The 17753-nt window shown below is 36.8% G+C and overlaps 1 protein-coding gene across 3 annotated transcripts; it reads left to right on the top strand.

Moving 5' to 3' along the window:
• The first annotated feature begins 25 nt into the window (after nt 1-25).
• LOC120339399 (lamina-associated polypeptide 2, isoforms beta/delta/epsilon/gamma-like) lies at nt 26-17280 on the top strand. 3 transcript variants are annotated; one of them, XM_039407514.2, is made up of 11 exons: nt 26-244; nt 757-887; nt 3104-3245; nt 3916-4016; nt 4708-4861; nt 6580-6678; nt 7129-7222; nt 9408-10040; nt 11527-11596; nt 12366-12461; nt 13718-17280. In XM_039407514.2, the coding sequence occupies exons 1-11, from the start codon at nt 178-180 to the stop codon at nt 13805-13807; spliced, it is 1677 nt and encodes a 558-aa protein (XP_039263448.2). In that variant the 5' UTR covers nt 26-177; the 3' UTR covers nt 13808-17280. The 3 variants fall into 3 exon arrangements, with proteins under 3 accessions (XP_039263448.2, XP_039263450.2, XP_039263449.2); XM_039407516.2 differs by lacking the exon at nt 9408-10040; XM_039407515.2 differs by lacking the exons at nt 3104-3245; nt 3916-4016.
• Nucleotides 17281-17753: the final 473 nt, after the last annotated feature.

Consider the following 17753-nt stretch of genomic DNA (forward strand, 5'->3'; position numbering starts at 1 on the left):
TTCATAACAAGAATTTGTCTTTTATACAGTTTTATAGTAAAAAATATTTACGTCATTTTTTTAACCAAATAGGCACCGTACCGGTAACGACGTCGTATTGTTCTAAATTACAGTCAATTTTTCTGAATTTTTGAGACAACGAGCAGTTAAAACGAGTGGAATTCGTTTTTCCGCAAAATGCCGAATATATCAAAACCTGAAAAATTGACAATCAGAGAATTGAAACAAGAGCTTGAAAAAAGAGGTTAGTAATTTAATTCATCTTCGAGTTCTCCCGGGAGGAAATTTATCTTCGGGAGAAGTACCGTACCGTACGGTAATTATCGTCCGTCTGTCCGTAGGGAGGGAACTTGCTTGTGATTGGAATTCAGCTGTTCTGTATTGCAGTACAGTCAGACAGTAGTACCGTACAGCAGGCTAACAGGGTGGGAAATTATTCAGATGTACAGTATTACATTGTTAAAGTATTTCGTACATTATTAACCTGTTAACTATAGCCTATACTGCTATAGGTACCATAACTATTAAGGTTACTGCTGCAGTGATATACAAAAATTATCAAATGATTATATGTTACCTTTATTTCAACTAAACAAATTAAATGTCCTATATCAAGTTTATCAGGTGGTTAAATTTAAAATTTCCAAAGAGACTGTTGGGTGTTGAAACCTTTTTTATTTTACTATCTGGGCCTCACCTAAAAGACTTTGCCGACCACTAGTAGAAAGGTAACTGTGTCTATCTCTTCATTTGCAGGTGTAACATTACCACATCCGCAGGCAAAAAAGATAGAATACGTAAATTTATATAAAAGGGAATTTAACCTAAAAAAAGAAGCCGGTTTTTCCTCAGACGACGAACCAACTATAAGAATAACAAGATCTAAGGTTTGAGTTAATAATTCCATTTTGAAAAGTTTGAATTTTGCAGAAAAGTGAATTATTCTAACTCTTGCGTTGGAGATTATGGGATAATCGAGTTATTAATTAAATTGCGCACATAAGCTGACCTCTAAAATAGACTCTAAAACAGTGAATTTATAAAAAATTGCATATAAGCCGACCCCATAAATCGTAACACGCTGTACGCACTGGTTGCAGGATAGAATTGGAAAATGATAACTACTCTTGGTATGTTTTACTTTTATTAATAACGACAAGAAGTGTCTTAAAATCCTTCAAATTCATCTTGACTATCACTGTCAAACTCTTTTCAGTCTTTCATTGTATATATATGCCATATAAGCTGACCCCTTGGTTTGGCAACTTTTTTCTTTGAGGTTTAAACTTGGCTTATATTCGAGCATATATACGGTACTATCAGTAGAGGTTATCCAATCCTTCCTCAATGCCTCTAGTGCAGGGGTCGGCAAACTTTATGTACTCGCGGGCCAACTATCAATACATCCGGTAGCGCGCGGCCCACATTATTTACCGCTCGCGAAGAATCGCCAACATTAAGTCATGGGGCACTTGCACTTTCTACTGTTTTAAAAGCCTGCCAAAATTAGACGTGTATATGGCCTTTATTTAATTTACTATCAAGCAATACATTGTTCCTCTCTACTTATTATGAATGTGGAGGATGATGTTGTTTCTGTGTCATGGCCATACCGATAAAATCAAATGCCAACTTTGTTGCCTTGCAGTAAGTCGTCATAATAACGATCTGGCAAGCGAGTACGAAGTTTATTCTTCGTGTCTCCCGCAATGCATTTTATATAAAGCTGTTCACAGCAATATGTGCTTCCAAACGTGCACATTACACGGTTTGCATTAGCGCACAGACGAGTTGAGGCGCAGCCCAGGGTCTCGGAGTCGAATTTCGTATTTGCGATGACACGTTTCATAATGGCATTCAACATTAAACCCCTCAAAAACGATGCGATGCTAACTTGGCATATTATAAGCAAACTGATTTTGAAATGCGTAAGAATGAAAAATATTTTTCCGTTTAAGCACATTGGAATGTTTGACCCTTGTCGCAAACTCTTCGTTTTTCAGACATTTTTAAATTTTAAAAGTTATCATCAACTTAACTTATACTCGCAACGACGTTCAGCTATATAGTAAACGACATACAACTGACGCTACTTACTATAGTCCAAGCACTGTACAGCAGTACTTGTTACCACATGAATCCCAATTGAGGCAATAATAAATTTAATATCAACTATGTTTTATCCATTAAAAGTCGGGTCGTTCGAGGGCCGCATAAAATTATTTCGCGGGCCGCAGTTTGCTGACCCCTGCTTTAGTGGATCTGCAAGGTATACTGTATACTGTAGTATACTGCAAGGATGCTGTAGCAGGAATAAACTTGACTATACTGTGCAATTCAAGAGTCCCGCTGCAATAAAAATGAAGTAGAATTTTATAGTACAGAAAATATTGAAAAAAATAATAAAATTCACAACACCGTTGATGAAATAGATGAGCTTGCATGTCTCTCACAAAAGATTGACTCTTGGCTCCTTGCTGCTGATGGCGGGTCTCTGTACTGGCTCCAAATGTTTCAAATTTGCTCAATTTACCACATAAGTTGTTGAAAAAGATTTAACATGATTCTCATTGATTCTTTTCGTGACCCCCCCCGGGGCCCGGAACCCCTAGTTTGAAGAGCCCTGATATAGTTGATGTATCTCGAACAAATAACTGGTCAGCAAATACCATACACGACATGGACTGGTAACAGGATGACAGGCTATTGTTCGCCATACGATTACGCTGTCTTATCAGCTTTCTTCTCATCTGGAATTATTTTTTAAATACCCTTTATATCATAGGTCCTCAAAGTGCTCCATACCAAGTCCCACGACTCAGTCAGAGAAACCTAGGGGCAAGATATTCGTTTATACCTATTAAAATACTGCATTGGCTGATTTTGTAACTTTCCAAGAAAGCAATAACGGCAATAATAAAAATCCACAGCGGTTAATACATTGTCATGTAATTTCAATTTAATCAGGAAAGTTAATCATTAAGTAGCAGTGTGTTTTCAATTTTATAAATTTATTGTGGCGCTCCGTTACCTTCGTAAATAATATTCCTCTGCACGGGCTCCATAACACTAAAAGTATGTGAACAGATTTTATGTCATACAGATGATCCAGTCAGAAAGCCACAACACAAACATCAAGCCTAGTTCAGAGCTAGAAATGGAAAAGAATTTGTTAGTTGGTGATTCAGATGTTTATGAAAAAGATGTTAAAAACAACAACATGGATAAAGCTAAAAAGACTTCTAGTAATCCTCAATTTTGTAGTTTTATTACAGATTAGCATGATTGATAGTTGCCAGGTATTGGTAGAATTAAAAAGCCAGGGATGGAACAGATAGATATCACTCTATTCCCTATTTTTTGTATTTGAAATATCAGATAATCAATTGTATTCTAAATTGGGTCTTGTTCTTCCAAAAAGACAACTAAAGACATGGATCTGTGGCAGTCAACCCGCGTCTCTAGAGCCGCATGCCACTCTTGCGCGTTTTCCATGTGACTCTTTTCGCTTTGGTTTTCAATGGAAAAATAAGTTGCAAGGTACGATTTATCATGTTTCACACCAATTTACTGTAAATTCATCTATTATTACGGCACAATTGCATTCTATGGTTTATTGCACTCCAACAATGTCTGTCGTAATCATATCAAAAGTGAAGTCCGTTGGCAAACGCGCAGTTTTCCATTTGAGGAGAGTAGTTGAAGCGCAGATAAAACGCCTAGTTTTTTAGCATGTAGAAATATATAGTGTTCGTGTGTGTTATTGTTTATAATGTGTTGCTTCCCTGTAATAGAGTATGAAATGTGGCTCTTGGTCTCTGTCTGTTTGGCCACCCATAGATAAATCAGCAGAGGTTGCAGCTGGAGCAAGATTGATTTAAAATACGACAGGATAGTTAAGATTCTTATTTTTAGTCAGGATAAGTCCACGTAGAAAGAAGAGAACATCACGTTTAATTGAGGAATACGACGGGGCGACACCACTAGGTGTGGGAGATAGCTCAGGAGATGAGAAGGTGAAATTACGCATCCCAGGCCAACGGTTTTGTTTTTCTTGTATTTTTCCAGGCCACAGAATTTGTAAGAACCAGATTAGACCATAATTGCTAGCAGGCCCAGCCTGGATTCCGCGAAACATGGCTTTCCTAGTGTTCTGAGGGTCTAGAATGTTTTCAACATACCTAAATGAGGGCTCCTGAAGTATGCGAACCAAGATGGCGGACATCAGAATGTAATATGTGTACTAGGTTAGGGTTAGGCCATAATTTTAGGTATAAATACTACGGGAGGCTCTTGGCTAGTCTTCGAACTGATAATAGGACTAAAATAAGGAAAATTGGAAAAAAATTATCGCCTAACCCTAACCTGTTACCCATGTTACGTTCCGATGTCCGCCATCTTGGTTCGCATACTTCAGGAGCACCCCTAAATGTATAATACAGTGAAATGCTCTTTTTTACTTTTTAAAAGGGGAATTCCGACTCCCCCACCCTGGCTTCAAACCTGAACCTTGATACTTAGAACATATTCTAAAGAGAACTTTTGTGCGAAACATCCAAGATTACAAAAGCTTTTGGGTACACTCATACACAACCAGTAAAATCTTTTGTATTTTCATACAAGTAATTATTAAGATATGGGTTCTAATTTTTTGGTCACCTTGTAGAATTCTCAATGAGAATGATAAAATACATTTTTATAACACAGAATACTCCCCACCACGAGGTCAGAGTTCACCTAAAGAAGTTGGATATAGATCAAGACGATATGACGGTCGATGAAATTGAAATTACTGCTCTGTCAGATGCAGACTTGCGTTCAGAACTTCAGAGAAACGGGATTAATGCTGGACCTATTGTTGGTAGGTATTTAAAATTATTGTAAAATACAGTGAAAGGAGTTTGGTGGGTGGAAACTCCTAATCCCATCGCCCCCTCAAATTCTGTAGAAAATTTTAGAAGACTTTCATTAACAAGAGAGCTATGCTCAAATATATGGACATGTAGCGCCACCCAATGGCAATAATTTTGATGACGTCATAGCGAAAAAAAAAGTAATAGCCTTTTGGAGAAAAATTTTATCTTCAACCACTGAAAATTTAAAAGCAATTGGTCCAGTATTTGAAGAGAAAAGCGATTTTTTGAAAATGGAGACGGAGACAAATAACACTAAAATTTTGAAACGATCGTTATGTCCACTTCGTGTCCAATAATGTGCATGATCCTTATCCTCCAAGTTCGGAACTTTCTAGAATTCCAAAAAACGTTACTAGCAATTCTCATAATTTCTGTCTCTTGTCTTTAGAACTAGGAAGAAATGGGATTATTGTTGAACCAAATATTAGTAGGAAGATTGTCTCTAATGCAGAAATTTTTAGATGACTGAAAACTTTATTACAGTGTATTTAACTTTGTTATAAATTATTGTACAGAGCTGTCTTATTTCTCGCAATATTGTCTTTGCATTTAGATGAGCAAGAAAGCACCGGAATATTTTTGGGTTAGGGTTATAAAAACAACTCACTCTATCATTAGTTGGGGTTACGCAAGACTAACCACCTTTTCTTGCTCTACGTCAGGGCTACTCAACTATTTTTACCTAAGATCCGCATACAAACCTTAAAAAATATTTGTGTCCGGCCTTTCCAGAAATTATATTTCATCATCTGTAAACACGCACTTTCTCGGCCGGTTAGAGATTATTAGCTAATCAAGATTGTATATTATGATGTTATAGTAATTTTCATATATATTCAAAACTATAAAAGTCATTTTATAAAAGAAAACTTCAAAAGTAGGGCTAATGATCCAAAATTAAGAATTAGTTGCGGTCCGAATCAAATACTTGAAAGGTCTGGATTCGGACCGTGATACGCCTGTTGAGTAGCCGTGCTCTACACCAGTGGTCGTCAAACTTTTTGAGACGCGACCCCCTTTCAAAAATTATGACGTATGATAAGCTTGTGACGCCTAGGTATGGCAAAGAAAATTTCAAAACACTAAAAACTAATCACAGTAAAATCTCATTCCCAAAAACTCTATCACACGCTTTAGATTTCGTGTTACAATTTAATTATTGCCGTCACACAATAGCCTTATTATAAAAGATATCACTGTAATTCAGAATACCCAAACTTGCTATGTAGTGCTAGTCATCTCAGTGTAGAATGCACGCAATAGAATAATGAAAAATATAACAAGAATACAACGCCGGACACTCGGCGACCCCCGAAATATTCGAGGCGACCCAACTTGGGGTCGCGACCCACACTTTGGTGACCACTGCTCTACACTGTTACATCAAACTGTAGGACAATTATTGATTGACATTTAAATTTGACTTCCCTCTTGTTTTTGCACTGTCCAAAATTTTATTTTCTCTCTATTGAAAACAACAGCAACAATTCCTAACCATTATTTATGTGCATGCTATTGCGATTCTTATCATAATTGAAAAATACTTGTCTGAAGAAGTCTGACCTTGGTCAGACGAAGCGTATTGGAAGTATATTTGTGTTAGTGTGCAGCAAGCATTTTGAATCAAATACTTAATTAAATGTCGTTTCTGTAATTTTTTCAGCTTCAACTCGCAGAGTTTATGAAAAACGACTCGAAAAACTTCTCTCTGGAGCCGGTGACAGTCTGATTTCGAATGGAGGAGAGAAATACAGCGATGAAGGTCAATATTTGAATAGATAGATTATTTATTGATACTACGTTACGGCCTTGCACGAGGATCTGCTGCTAATTTTGGAATGACTATCATCTTGCTTAGATTTCTTTGTCTACACAAACTTTACACCCTAATTAAGACATGGGAATTGAAGCCGTGATATGCAACTGACACGTTAGGCCATCACATAGCAAACTGCAGCTTTTCATTTGGTTACAGTCTATGTCAAGCATCGCAAATATTCCTTTATTATTCTGCGTACTAATATTGTTTAGTTATCTAGTATTATACATATTTATGGAGACATTTTAATCCATTCGAACTGTTTAAAAGCCGTAGTGTGAGACGCACATGTTACAAGCTAAGAGTCCTTCAAAGTTTAAAGAAAAAAACGAAAGAGAGAGGGGGTAACCATTGGTAACCACTGGCTTCAAAATTGCAACTTTACTTTTTTAGAATCTTCTGCAGAGGAAGAGGAAGAAGAACCAGTTGTCATGGAAACAAGGAAGTCGACCAGAACAACAACTCTGCAGTATAGTGCCAATAGAGAGTAAGTTCACTCATTACTTATCTATCTTAAAATCGGTAAGTATGTTGATAGGTCTTTGTCTGTTTGTTTGTCTGTTAGATGAACGCGATATCTCAAGAAGTCGAGTTTGAATCTGCTTCAAATTTTGCATGTGCATTCATCATATCTCGGACCAGGAGCCTATTGATTTTGGATGAATTATGTCGTATAATTAGCACATTATTAATTAATTAGTGATGGGACACGCGGTGTCACTAAAGAGTCATGAATCGAAACTGCAGTTTGATCGATAAGTCTTCGGTCTCCGACCGATATTCTCGTTTGACTCTTAGGAAGAAAGCTGCCACTCTATAGCAAAAAATAACTCATACAGAGACTAAAAATATATTCTAAGGATATTATGACATGACTAGTGTGAGCAGATGAAAAAAGGGCAAATGTTAAATTTAAAAATATTCCAAAAATATGTGATCTTCAGACTGGTACCTAATCATAGTTTAAAGCAGGGATGTGCAAACCGCGGCCCGCGAAGAAAAATTATGTGGCCCGCAGAGAAGTGCCAACTTTGAAGGATGTGCCCGCAAAACGAGCTTTTAGTTTAATTAAGCTGGAATGTGGGAGCAATTTCATTCTTTTTGCGTCGCGAAGCCTACCCGGGTGCCACTGTCATCTCAGTGAAACAAGCTAGCAAGATCCTGTTGAAACAGGAAATCGTGTTTCTTTCACATTGAATTCGTTTAAAGTCGGTGTGACGATAAATTTAAATAGCAGTTTTCTTTAGAGATTTTTTGCGTTTTCTACATTTCGGCCAGAACAATGCCGTAAAATCAATATAAAATAGAAACAATTTTTTTGTGCTTGTAACTAAAGTAGAAATTCTATTTACGAAAGGCTCTGGATACAAAAAATCCAACTTACGAAAATTCTTTATAATCCAAATAAATTATAAAAGTCGACATGAAATATTTAAATCAGTGTCCACTCGCATAATGAAAAAAGATTTCCGGTCTTAATTCTCTTTTGTTGGTATATGGGAATTTGGGAATGAGTTCACTCATTTGATAATGGCGATGATCGCGTAATTATATTTGAATTTTCTCTGAATCAACGAATGGTGTTGTGAGCAATATGTCTGTGGTAACGACCACATTTCAATCAACCATTCGCCACGTTTCGTACAATAAGTCACACTCACTTTCAGTCGCGAAGACGATGATACGAGTATTAGTTAAAACTAAGAAAATGAAATTAAAAAATAAATAAATAAAACTGCAGAATAAAACAAGTAAAGTCTAAGACTCTAATATCATATGCGTGTGCTCATTATCGCACAATATGTTTTGAGGGGCTTGGAATGGATTAATGCGTTCTCGGGTAAAGAGCGTCAGTACTTATAGAGTTTTCTACTTACGAAGAGGCGTGTCACAAATTAATTTGGTTTCCATTACGGAAACCTTTTCGCAAGTAGAAAATTCTCCAAGGTACACATGGTAAGAAGAAATAACAGAGAAAAACCGAACAAAAACTACAAATTTGGGTAAAGTTTTCAGGTGCGGACCGTTACTTGTATTTGGCTCTCGTTTAAAAAAGGTTGCACACCCCTGGTTTAAAGCATGATTCACCAAAGTATAACAAAAAAAGTTATATAAACTGGTATAAAATAAGCATTATTACTTATCGATCTTAAGATCGGTAAGTATATTGATAGGTATTTGTCTGTATGTATGTCTGTGTGTGTGTCTGTTAGATGCACGCGATATCTCACGAAAGCGAGATTGAATCTGCTCCAGATTTTGCATGTGCATTCATCTTATCTCGGACCAGAAGCCTATTGATTTTGGGCGAATTATGTCGTATAATTAGCGAGTTATCAATCAATTATTGATATAGTGATCTAGATTTTTGTAAGGCGAGAGAATTTTGAAACCCGCCGAGTGTGTGTGTGCAATGCGCAGTGCGCAAGTTACAAGAGCGGATGAATCGAAACTGCAGTTTCTGTTTTGGGGGATCCCCTAACTATCGATCGGTAAGTCTTCGGTTTCCAACCAATATTCTCGTTCTTATTTTGTTAGGTATGTGTGCATTTATAATTGTATTTTCTTATAATCGTTGTAGACTAACTATCGGATATAACCTGCCTTTGGTTAAAAGGGGGATGGAAGACCTAAATCATTGGTTTTCAATTTTTACTTATCCTTCTTGGCAGGTTCTCTTCAGCTCCCAATCTTACGGCTCTAAAATATCAAGAAAAGCCTTCTAACCCAGCAATCAAACGCTCACCCCCAATTTCGATCCCCAAGTCAAAGCCCCGCATCAAAAAACCAACCCCCAACCTTCCTGACTCAGCCCCTATACAGAGCCCCGCATGGGTCAACATATCTATGACTGATGATGTAAATAAAACCCTCCCAGCGGGGGGGAAAAAAGATGATTTTCGGTCTCAATCATTTCACACTAGGAGCTATGACGCTTTTCAACGTGGCGTACACACTGATAAAAAACATAGTGGTGGCTTACAATTGTCTGCGACACATAATTCCTACATAGATGTGGTAAATCAGTCAACAACCGTGAGCGCTGTTGCTGATACCGATACTACTATGTCGTCTTTACGTCTGGACGAGACGAGTGCGTCTGATTTTAGCGTGATTGAAAATGATTTGGAAGCGACTTTAAAAAATGCGGAGGACGTGCTAAACAGCACTGAAATCAGTTTGAAATCTTTCCCACGCGGCAAAAATGACCAGCCGTACCAACCATCAACCTCTCACCTTACTCGTGACCTTTTGTCTCCGAATCTTTCGAAACTGGACTACGCTAAAAGAATTCAGAGAATATGGTACGCTGTTTGGGGTGTTCAGGTTTTGGTGGTTTTCCTTGACAGTGTAGTAGATTTTTTGGTGCTCCCGAAGTATGCGAACCAAGATGGCGGACATCGGAACGTAACAAGGGTAACAGGTTAGGGTTAGGCGATAATTTTTTTCCAATTTTCCTTATTTTAGTCCTATTATCAGTTCGAAGACTAGCCAAGAGCCTCCCGTAGTATTCATACCTAAAATTATGGCCTAACCCTAACCTAGTACACATATTACATTCCGATGTCCGGGAGCCCCGATTTTTTTTTCAAGTCACATATTTTAGCATGAACACTTTTCACACCAAATTCTTTAAATTTTTTTAGTTGCACTTTACACTTGTTTTTTGCACTTAAGGTGAAGGTTGAAGGGTCTGTTGGTTGTTTAGGCCAGAGCTACTCAACAGGCGGCGGCGGTCCAGTATTTGTTTCGGACCGCACCTAATTCTTCCTTTTAGATCATTAGCCCCACTTTTGAAGTTTCCTTTTATAAAATAACTTCTATAGTTTTGAATTTGTATAAATAGAACTATAGCACCATAATAAACAATCTTGATTAGCTAATAATGATTAGCTGGTCGAGGAAGTGCGCGTTTAACGATGCCGAAATATAATTTCTGGAAAGAACAGATCTAAATAAATTTGAAGTTTTGTATGTGGATCTTCGGTAAAAAAAGTTGAGTAGCTCCGGTTTAGGTTATACTTATTCTAGACCAGCGGTCCTCAAGATACGCGCCCCACAACGGGGGGGTAGACTAATTTTTTTTGGGGTACCTGAAGCTAATTAAAAATGAAAATATTTGTTAGATTTGATCCTGCCCGCCTTATTTTGGATACTTACATTTCTTTATTTTGGATATTTACGTTCCATCCACGTATTTTAAACATGTTATTTAAGTAAACGTACTTCCGCCTTACAATCTGTTATTATTGTTAGCCAGTTATTTTTGGAGTGAACATGAGACTTGACAAATTCTAAAGCGACCTATAAAGTTTGAGAAACACTGTTCTAGACACTTAACTTTTTTTTACTATTTTTAGGAAAACTAGAAAGTTTTCATTTTTGCATTGCCTGTCAAATTTATTACACACTGGGTACATTTAGCACAGTGGTTCTCAAACTGCCGCCCGTGGGGTATTTTTACAACCTGCTTAACGATTTAATTTGGCTCGTAGATCTCGTGAGTGAAATAGTTCATCACCAGATACCGCCAATTGTTACGTCATTATCACAGTTATACACGCGTATATTCGTAACAATTTAATTATACCGGTACTATATTTATAGATATTGGTATTGGTCCCTTGCGAGCGATCGTCCGGCAAATATATCCTGCCGCTTCAAATTCCTAACTTTCAGAAACACTGATTTAGAATGTTTGAATCAAGCGATGAATTTTCCAACGCTTGAAACCACTAACCAAGATCCGAGTGTATCACTTGGGTAACCATTTTCTTCTCATTTTCACAGTGGAAGTGCAACGCGACGTCGACCAATGAGATCTCAACATCTAGAGAGGAGAGAAGAGGGATATCAAGAGGTTTGTTGAATCAACCATTCGATTCTTTGAAGAGCTTATTTCTTACTCAGCTAATTGTGTTATTGTCTTAGTCATATTTTGTTTTGCTTGAAATAATTAAGAGCGTTATGCTGAAACTTCTTTGTCAAAGTTCGATTCTTTTAAGAGTTGGGACAGCACAAAATATTTTTTCTACGCAAATTTAGGTTTCCTTTTTCGAATGAATATTTCTCAGCTGATTGTGTTATTGTCCTAGTCATATTTTGCTTTGTTTGAAATAATTAGCGTTTTCAACGAAATATTACGAATATACACACACTAAACACAACCTAACTAAAAAATTATGTTATATTGGTAATTACTTATAGATCTTAAGAACGGTAAGTATGTTGATAGGTATTTGTCTGCCTGTATGTCTGTGTGTTAGATGCACGCAATATCTCACGAAAGCGAGGTTGAATCTGCTCCAAATTTTGCATGTGCATTCATCATAGCTCGGATCAGAAGCCTATTGATTTTGGATGGATTATGTCTTATAATTAGCGAGTTATTAATTAATTAGTGATGGGACACACGGTGTCACTATGGAGTAAGACCACTGTTTTGGGGATCCCCCAACCTTCGATCGATAAGTCTTCGGTTTCCAACCGATATTCTAGTTATGATAGTGATAGCTCGTACAAGGCCTTCTTAATCAAGGGAAGGTGTGAAAAATATTTTAGCAAAATTCACTCCTTTTCAATGTCTATTATTCTCGCACGTTTCATAATTTGTGATTATGTTCTCATAGGACACTGTGAGGACTGAACCCGTTCCTGCACCCTCTAGTGGTGAAAAAACAAAGACGTTGAAATCTGATCGACGATGGATTCCAGTGTGGGTGCAGGTGAGACTTTATACTGATTTAATAAAAGAATAAAATTTAGTAAATGTTATAAAAGATAAAAGACAAAGGAGCAATGCTCAAATATGGTTCCATTACATTTGAACCCACGTACATTTGAACCCATGACAATTGCACCTGTATGCTATTGCACCTATGGAATTTTTTTTGTTTCACGGATAGTTGAACTCATACTAACCCTAACCCATGGGTTTTATCACCCACATATAGATTGAACCCGTGGATATACGCATGGGTTCAAATGTACGGTCACCCTCAAATATATATGGACACAAACGCCAAAAAGAAGCAGTGGACTGGCTATCTTACCTTATAAAGTACATTACCTACTGTACGATGTGGTCTAAAAATTTCCAATTTTAGCACATCATAGGGGTAGCATGAGAAAGTTTGCAGAACCAATGATTTACATTAATTTTGAAGAGGCCATCACACAAAATTTCTAAGTGAAACGAATTACACATGGTGCCTACAGAAAGTTTCGAAATAAAAGTAACAACCTTTGGCGATCCTGTTGTTAATTAGAAAAGATACTTTTTCATAACAACAAGAAGAAAAATACCAACAATAACAAAACGATAGATATGGACACTTTGTGTCTAATAGGAGAGGAAAGACGTTAAAACGATTTAATCATATGTCGAACCACGACCTCTTATCTGGTTACCAATCCATGTCGGGAATGGGGTTAGTTAGCCAGGTATTTGTTTCAGATGCATGAACTCAATGGTGAAGGAGGCACCCCACGACAGTGAGTAGTCCAGCAATCCTTTCGCACATAATTATACTGCATGGGATTCAAACCTGCGAACCCACGTCGGGTAATCAGAGATGCGGTGGTGAGCGTATTCCTAATACTCAGCGTAATGCGCCACATGGCCGAGCCGAGGTTTACCAAAGAAGCGCTCAACCCGATCGACTAAAAGGGTAAGAATACTGTTAGAACAATTGTGAATTTGTTGTGGCATGGAAAACGCAGCGGTACACTTCACCATCGTTCCCTCTAAGCTGCGCGGCCGTGCCGTTCTGCCGCGCACTGCATAACTCACACAAAGCGTATACTATGTGGAAATGAAAAATTAGAAATTTTCCGTACAGAGTTTTTTTTTTTTTGGAGCTCACATGGCCTTCTATTCCGCTCAACTAAGCAAGCTCTTAGAGGGAACGTTGCATGACGTGAATGAGAAACTATACCACCATGACTATCATTAATATCGATTTCATTTCTACCTCTGCAGATCTTGATTGTGATCCTACTGGCTGTTTTCTTCTACCTCGTTGTACAATCCATGGAATCAAACCCACAGAAGAAAATCACTGGACTGTGAAATTGGCAGGGCTTGAATTCAAATAGAATTTTGGAATTTTGAAACAGTTGAAACTGCAGGGTTAAAAATTTGTAGATTTTCTCAAAAGTGTGCATTATATTGAAAGCCAAAAAATACTGTATATTTTTGCACAGCATTGTTCCAGTTGAACTGTTTTGCCATACTGCAGGGTTGCATTGAACTTTTTTTGAACAAAAAGTCAGCCAACTTGTATGGAACATTGTCACAATATTGCAGGGATAAAATTTTTATTTTTTATATTCGAGCAATAACTGCTTGAACAGACTTGTTGTTATAAATCGCAGAGCTCGAGTTGCACCCTGATTTGTAATAGTGCAGGGCTGAAATGATTAAACTTATACATGGCTTGTGATGCACATTATTTTGCAATGAAGCAGAACTAAAGCTTCTTTGTTAACTGCAGGGCCGAAACGATCGTTTCTTTATTTAATATGAACAAAAGCGTATTAGTCAACCTATTGCTACAGAACTAATGTTGCATATCATCTTTTTTCATTATTACAAGGTTAGAAATGAGCATATTATTAGAACAAATTACATATTAGTCGATTGATTGCTAAAGAGCTTATGATGCATATTATCTTTTTTTTCAATATTACAGGGTTAGAAATGATCACTTTTCAGAAGAAAATCAGCCGAATGCTTATATAAAATGTACATAGCCTTGTTTAACATTTCACTTATAATACTTTCATTTACAACCAACTAATTCAGGTATATTTATCGTTGTTTTAGAATTCCTAAATAAACTTGTTCTTGTTCTGATGAACCCATTATGACGCCATTTATAACAAGTTATATGTAATATTAATATTTTCCCTGCACTTCCAAAGCAATATCAATTTCATAGAGATCAATTTATCACAGGGGTCGGCAAACTTTTATCGATCGTGGGCCATAATTAAAGGTTGCAAGTCATTGGTGGGCCGCACATTTTTTTAGAAAGTTAAAAATCGAAGGAATGGCCAATGAATCACATTTTTTTCACACAGATTTCAAGCCGTGTGCGAAGACTGATCATTTGAATATTTTCTGAGTCATTAAACCATTTGCACTCGGCATCAACTTTTTTACGTTCTGTTGCCATTTGTTTAATTATAATCAATTATAGGCTCATTAAACAAATGAATGTGAATTATATACTTGTTAGGTCATAATATGATTTAGTGTCTCAAAACAAATTCTGTCACATAAAGAATATGATTGTCAATACAGTTTTGTTAATATAATTCAGTGAAGCGTAGGATCCGGCCTGCGTGCCACAGTTTGTCAACCCCTGATTTATCACATATTAATTCCTACGAGTACAAAACAACCTTTGGAAGTCAATACTAATGTTGGTTGAAAATTTCTGCTAAGCCATGTGACCGGTATTCATTGTTAAGATTGTTAGCCCTGCATATTTCATTTTCATAGATTTAGGTAATTATTAAGTAGGCCTATTACTGACCTTGTTTCTGCCAAGCCTTTAACACTTAAGCATTAGACTTGGTGATGTTTCATTTTCGAAGTTCTCTCCAGGGATCTCAAACTTCCTATATATTTGTTCCTGATTTCTTATTTTTTCCCTTGTTTTTTTTTATTTTCACATTTATGTGTTTTACTAAATACTGAAAACTGATGAGTTTGGTTCTAGCCGACTAGCGGAAGGGTTTAACCACTGAAAATCTTGATAATGTTCAAACCGCTTAAATTGCACGCTCACTGCTATTGTATCAATTGCAAATCATAAAATTGCAGACAATCCTGAAGTATGTCAACTCTGGCTTCATTGTTTTGAAGTCTATCAATTTTGTGATATTTTGCCGCTGAAAAACTAGCCAAACCCATTTGAATATATCTGCCAACCCTGTAGTGGTGATTAACTCTTTTTCTCAGCCCCATATTTGTTATGTACTGGAAACAAAAGCACTTGCATCACTTGACTCTGTGCTATTCAAATTTATCCCGCGGTCGTCAGCTTCATTTTCTTGTATTACTCGATGAAGATTGTGCTTTCGTCATTCCAATTTAACCCTCATTGATGAGCGTATGTATTGGTTTACTCAGTTCATTAGCCCCAGTGTTGTGAGGGAAAAAGAATGGGCTAAAGTTATTATTATATTAATCAATTGTTATCGAACGTTATTCTGTTTTAAGCACATCCTGTATGACGGATGAAAAGTGTGTTTGCTTTCTGCCATTGTCATTTGAATTTATATTATATTCTCTAGTATAGTGACCCCAAACTTTTGAGGAATTTTTCACATCCCCTCAAAAAATTGTCTGCAACCCACCGTTTGTAAACATATGGCTTCAAGAAATAAATTGAGAGATTCACATCAACCTTAGTTGGACAAATAAAAAACAAGATACAACTATTAGAATATTATTATTTTTGTTCGGACTGATCAAAAGAATTTTCTATTTGGTTAAAAATGACCGTAAATTTTTTCATGTGCGCCAGTTTTCTGTATTTAGTAAGACATATACTTTTTGTTGAGTTGGTTCACTTCACTATTTGTTATTTTTCCATTCATGATTATTTTGTTAGCTTCGCACAAAGTAGTAATTTTTTATGTCCAGCGTGACCGAGACCAGTGGTCTCCAACATTTTGAGGCCTGTGGCCCAAAGAGGGATTTAGCACTCATGGCCCACCTGTCTATAGTTCCAGTGGTATTTATGATTAGGGCTGGGCATTTTCGAATACCTGATGATTTCAGAATCGAATCGAATAATTTTTTCGAATCGAATCGAATCTCGAATACTTGGAAGGTATGAAATTGTATGTAACTTTCCTATCATTTTAGGTCCTCCAGACACATAAATTACTGAGAACATAGAATACATCACTGACAATAAAAAAAAAAACGTTTTCCCCAATACCTCAATACAGAAAAGAGTCATAAGTCAGAATTGTGTTGAAAAAATATGGCTTCAATGAAAAAAAATTGAGAAATTTACCTCGACCATTGGCAAAAAGAGTAAAACAAGATGGCGGCAATTCGAAAATTTGCTCTTAACCGATTCGAATAATTTACGATTCGATTCGAAATGCCCAGCCCTATTTATAATGTTATTTTGATAGATTTCATTTATTTCTTGTTGTGGAAAGTAAAATGGAGGCCACGGGCCTTCGTTGGAAACCGTTAACCTCGACTTTATATTGTCAGGCTTTTTGATAAACATCAGAATTTAAGTTAACGATAAAACCTTTCTATTTTTTTCTGATGTTTTCGTACTTATAAAATTTCGACTTCTTTCTCTTTAGTGTCAATCAGTGTTGGGTGGATGTCCCTAAACTAAGGGTGCAGCCAGCCAGGCAGGGGTGAGGGTGACAATACCCCCTCACAATTCAAAAACGTCTCCCCAACACGCTCTGTTACCTCTACAGAGTTTGAGATGTCAAATTTATTTCTGTTAGACAACTTTCATTTTCAAATGTAGAAAAGTAAAAATATTTCGAATTGTTTGCTACTGTGTGATGGACAACAGGTTATCAATGAGTGCGAGCGTTGTATTAGTTAAAGCGTTCGTTCTTTTAAGTTTTAGTTTAGTCGAAGTCTGTAATAAAAAGACCTGATATTACATAATAGACCTGACATGGGCAAGCCTTCAATCTGACCTGCCTGATGCTGCCGCAACCAAACTAAACCAAGTTTTGATGTTTTATCTAAAAAATTGCTTAAAGAATTTGTTGAGAATGCTATTAAATTTAGTTTTGGCACGAGGCTTATTGTTTTCCCCCTACAACTTTTGTAACACTGTTCATAAAATGCAACTATTCACGTCACACTTACATGGCCCGCCCGTCCAGGTGGCGATATTTTTGGCCCTCGTCCAATTATTAGTTCATGTCATGCATGAGAGTAGGTACGTTAGTTTTATTTTCCACTTATTCAGATTCATGCACTCTATGGTGTAGAAAGAATATTAGACCAGCGA

The sequence above is a fragment of the Styela clava genome, chromosome 9 (assembly GCF_964204865.1).
Source record: "Styela clava chromosome 9, kaStyClav1.hap1.2, whole genome shotgun sequence".
NCBI classification, from domain to species: domain Eukaryota; kingdom Metazoa; phylum Chordata; class Ascidiacea; order Stolidobranchia; family Styelidae; genus Styela; species Styela clava.

Excerpts from the sequence above, each read along its gene's own strand:
- LOC120339399 (XM_039407514.2), top strand. The coding sequence starts at position 178 with ATGCCGAATATATCAAAACCTGAAAAATTGACAATCAGAGAATTGAAA. Across the intron at positions 888-3,103 it reads TAAGAATAACAAGATCTAAG|ATGATCCAGTCAGAAAGCCA; the intron begins GTTTGAGTTAAT and ends TATGTCATACAG. Across the intron at positions 4,862-6,579 it reads TAATGCTGGACCTATTGTTG|CTTCAACTCGCAGAGTTTAT; the intron begins GTAGGTATTTAA and ends TAATTTTTTCAG.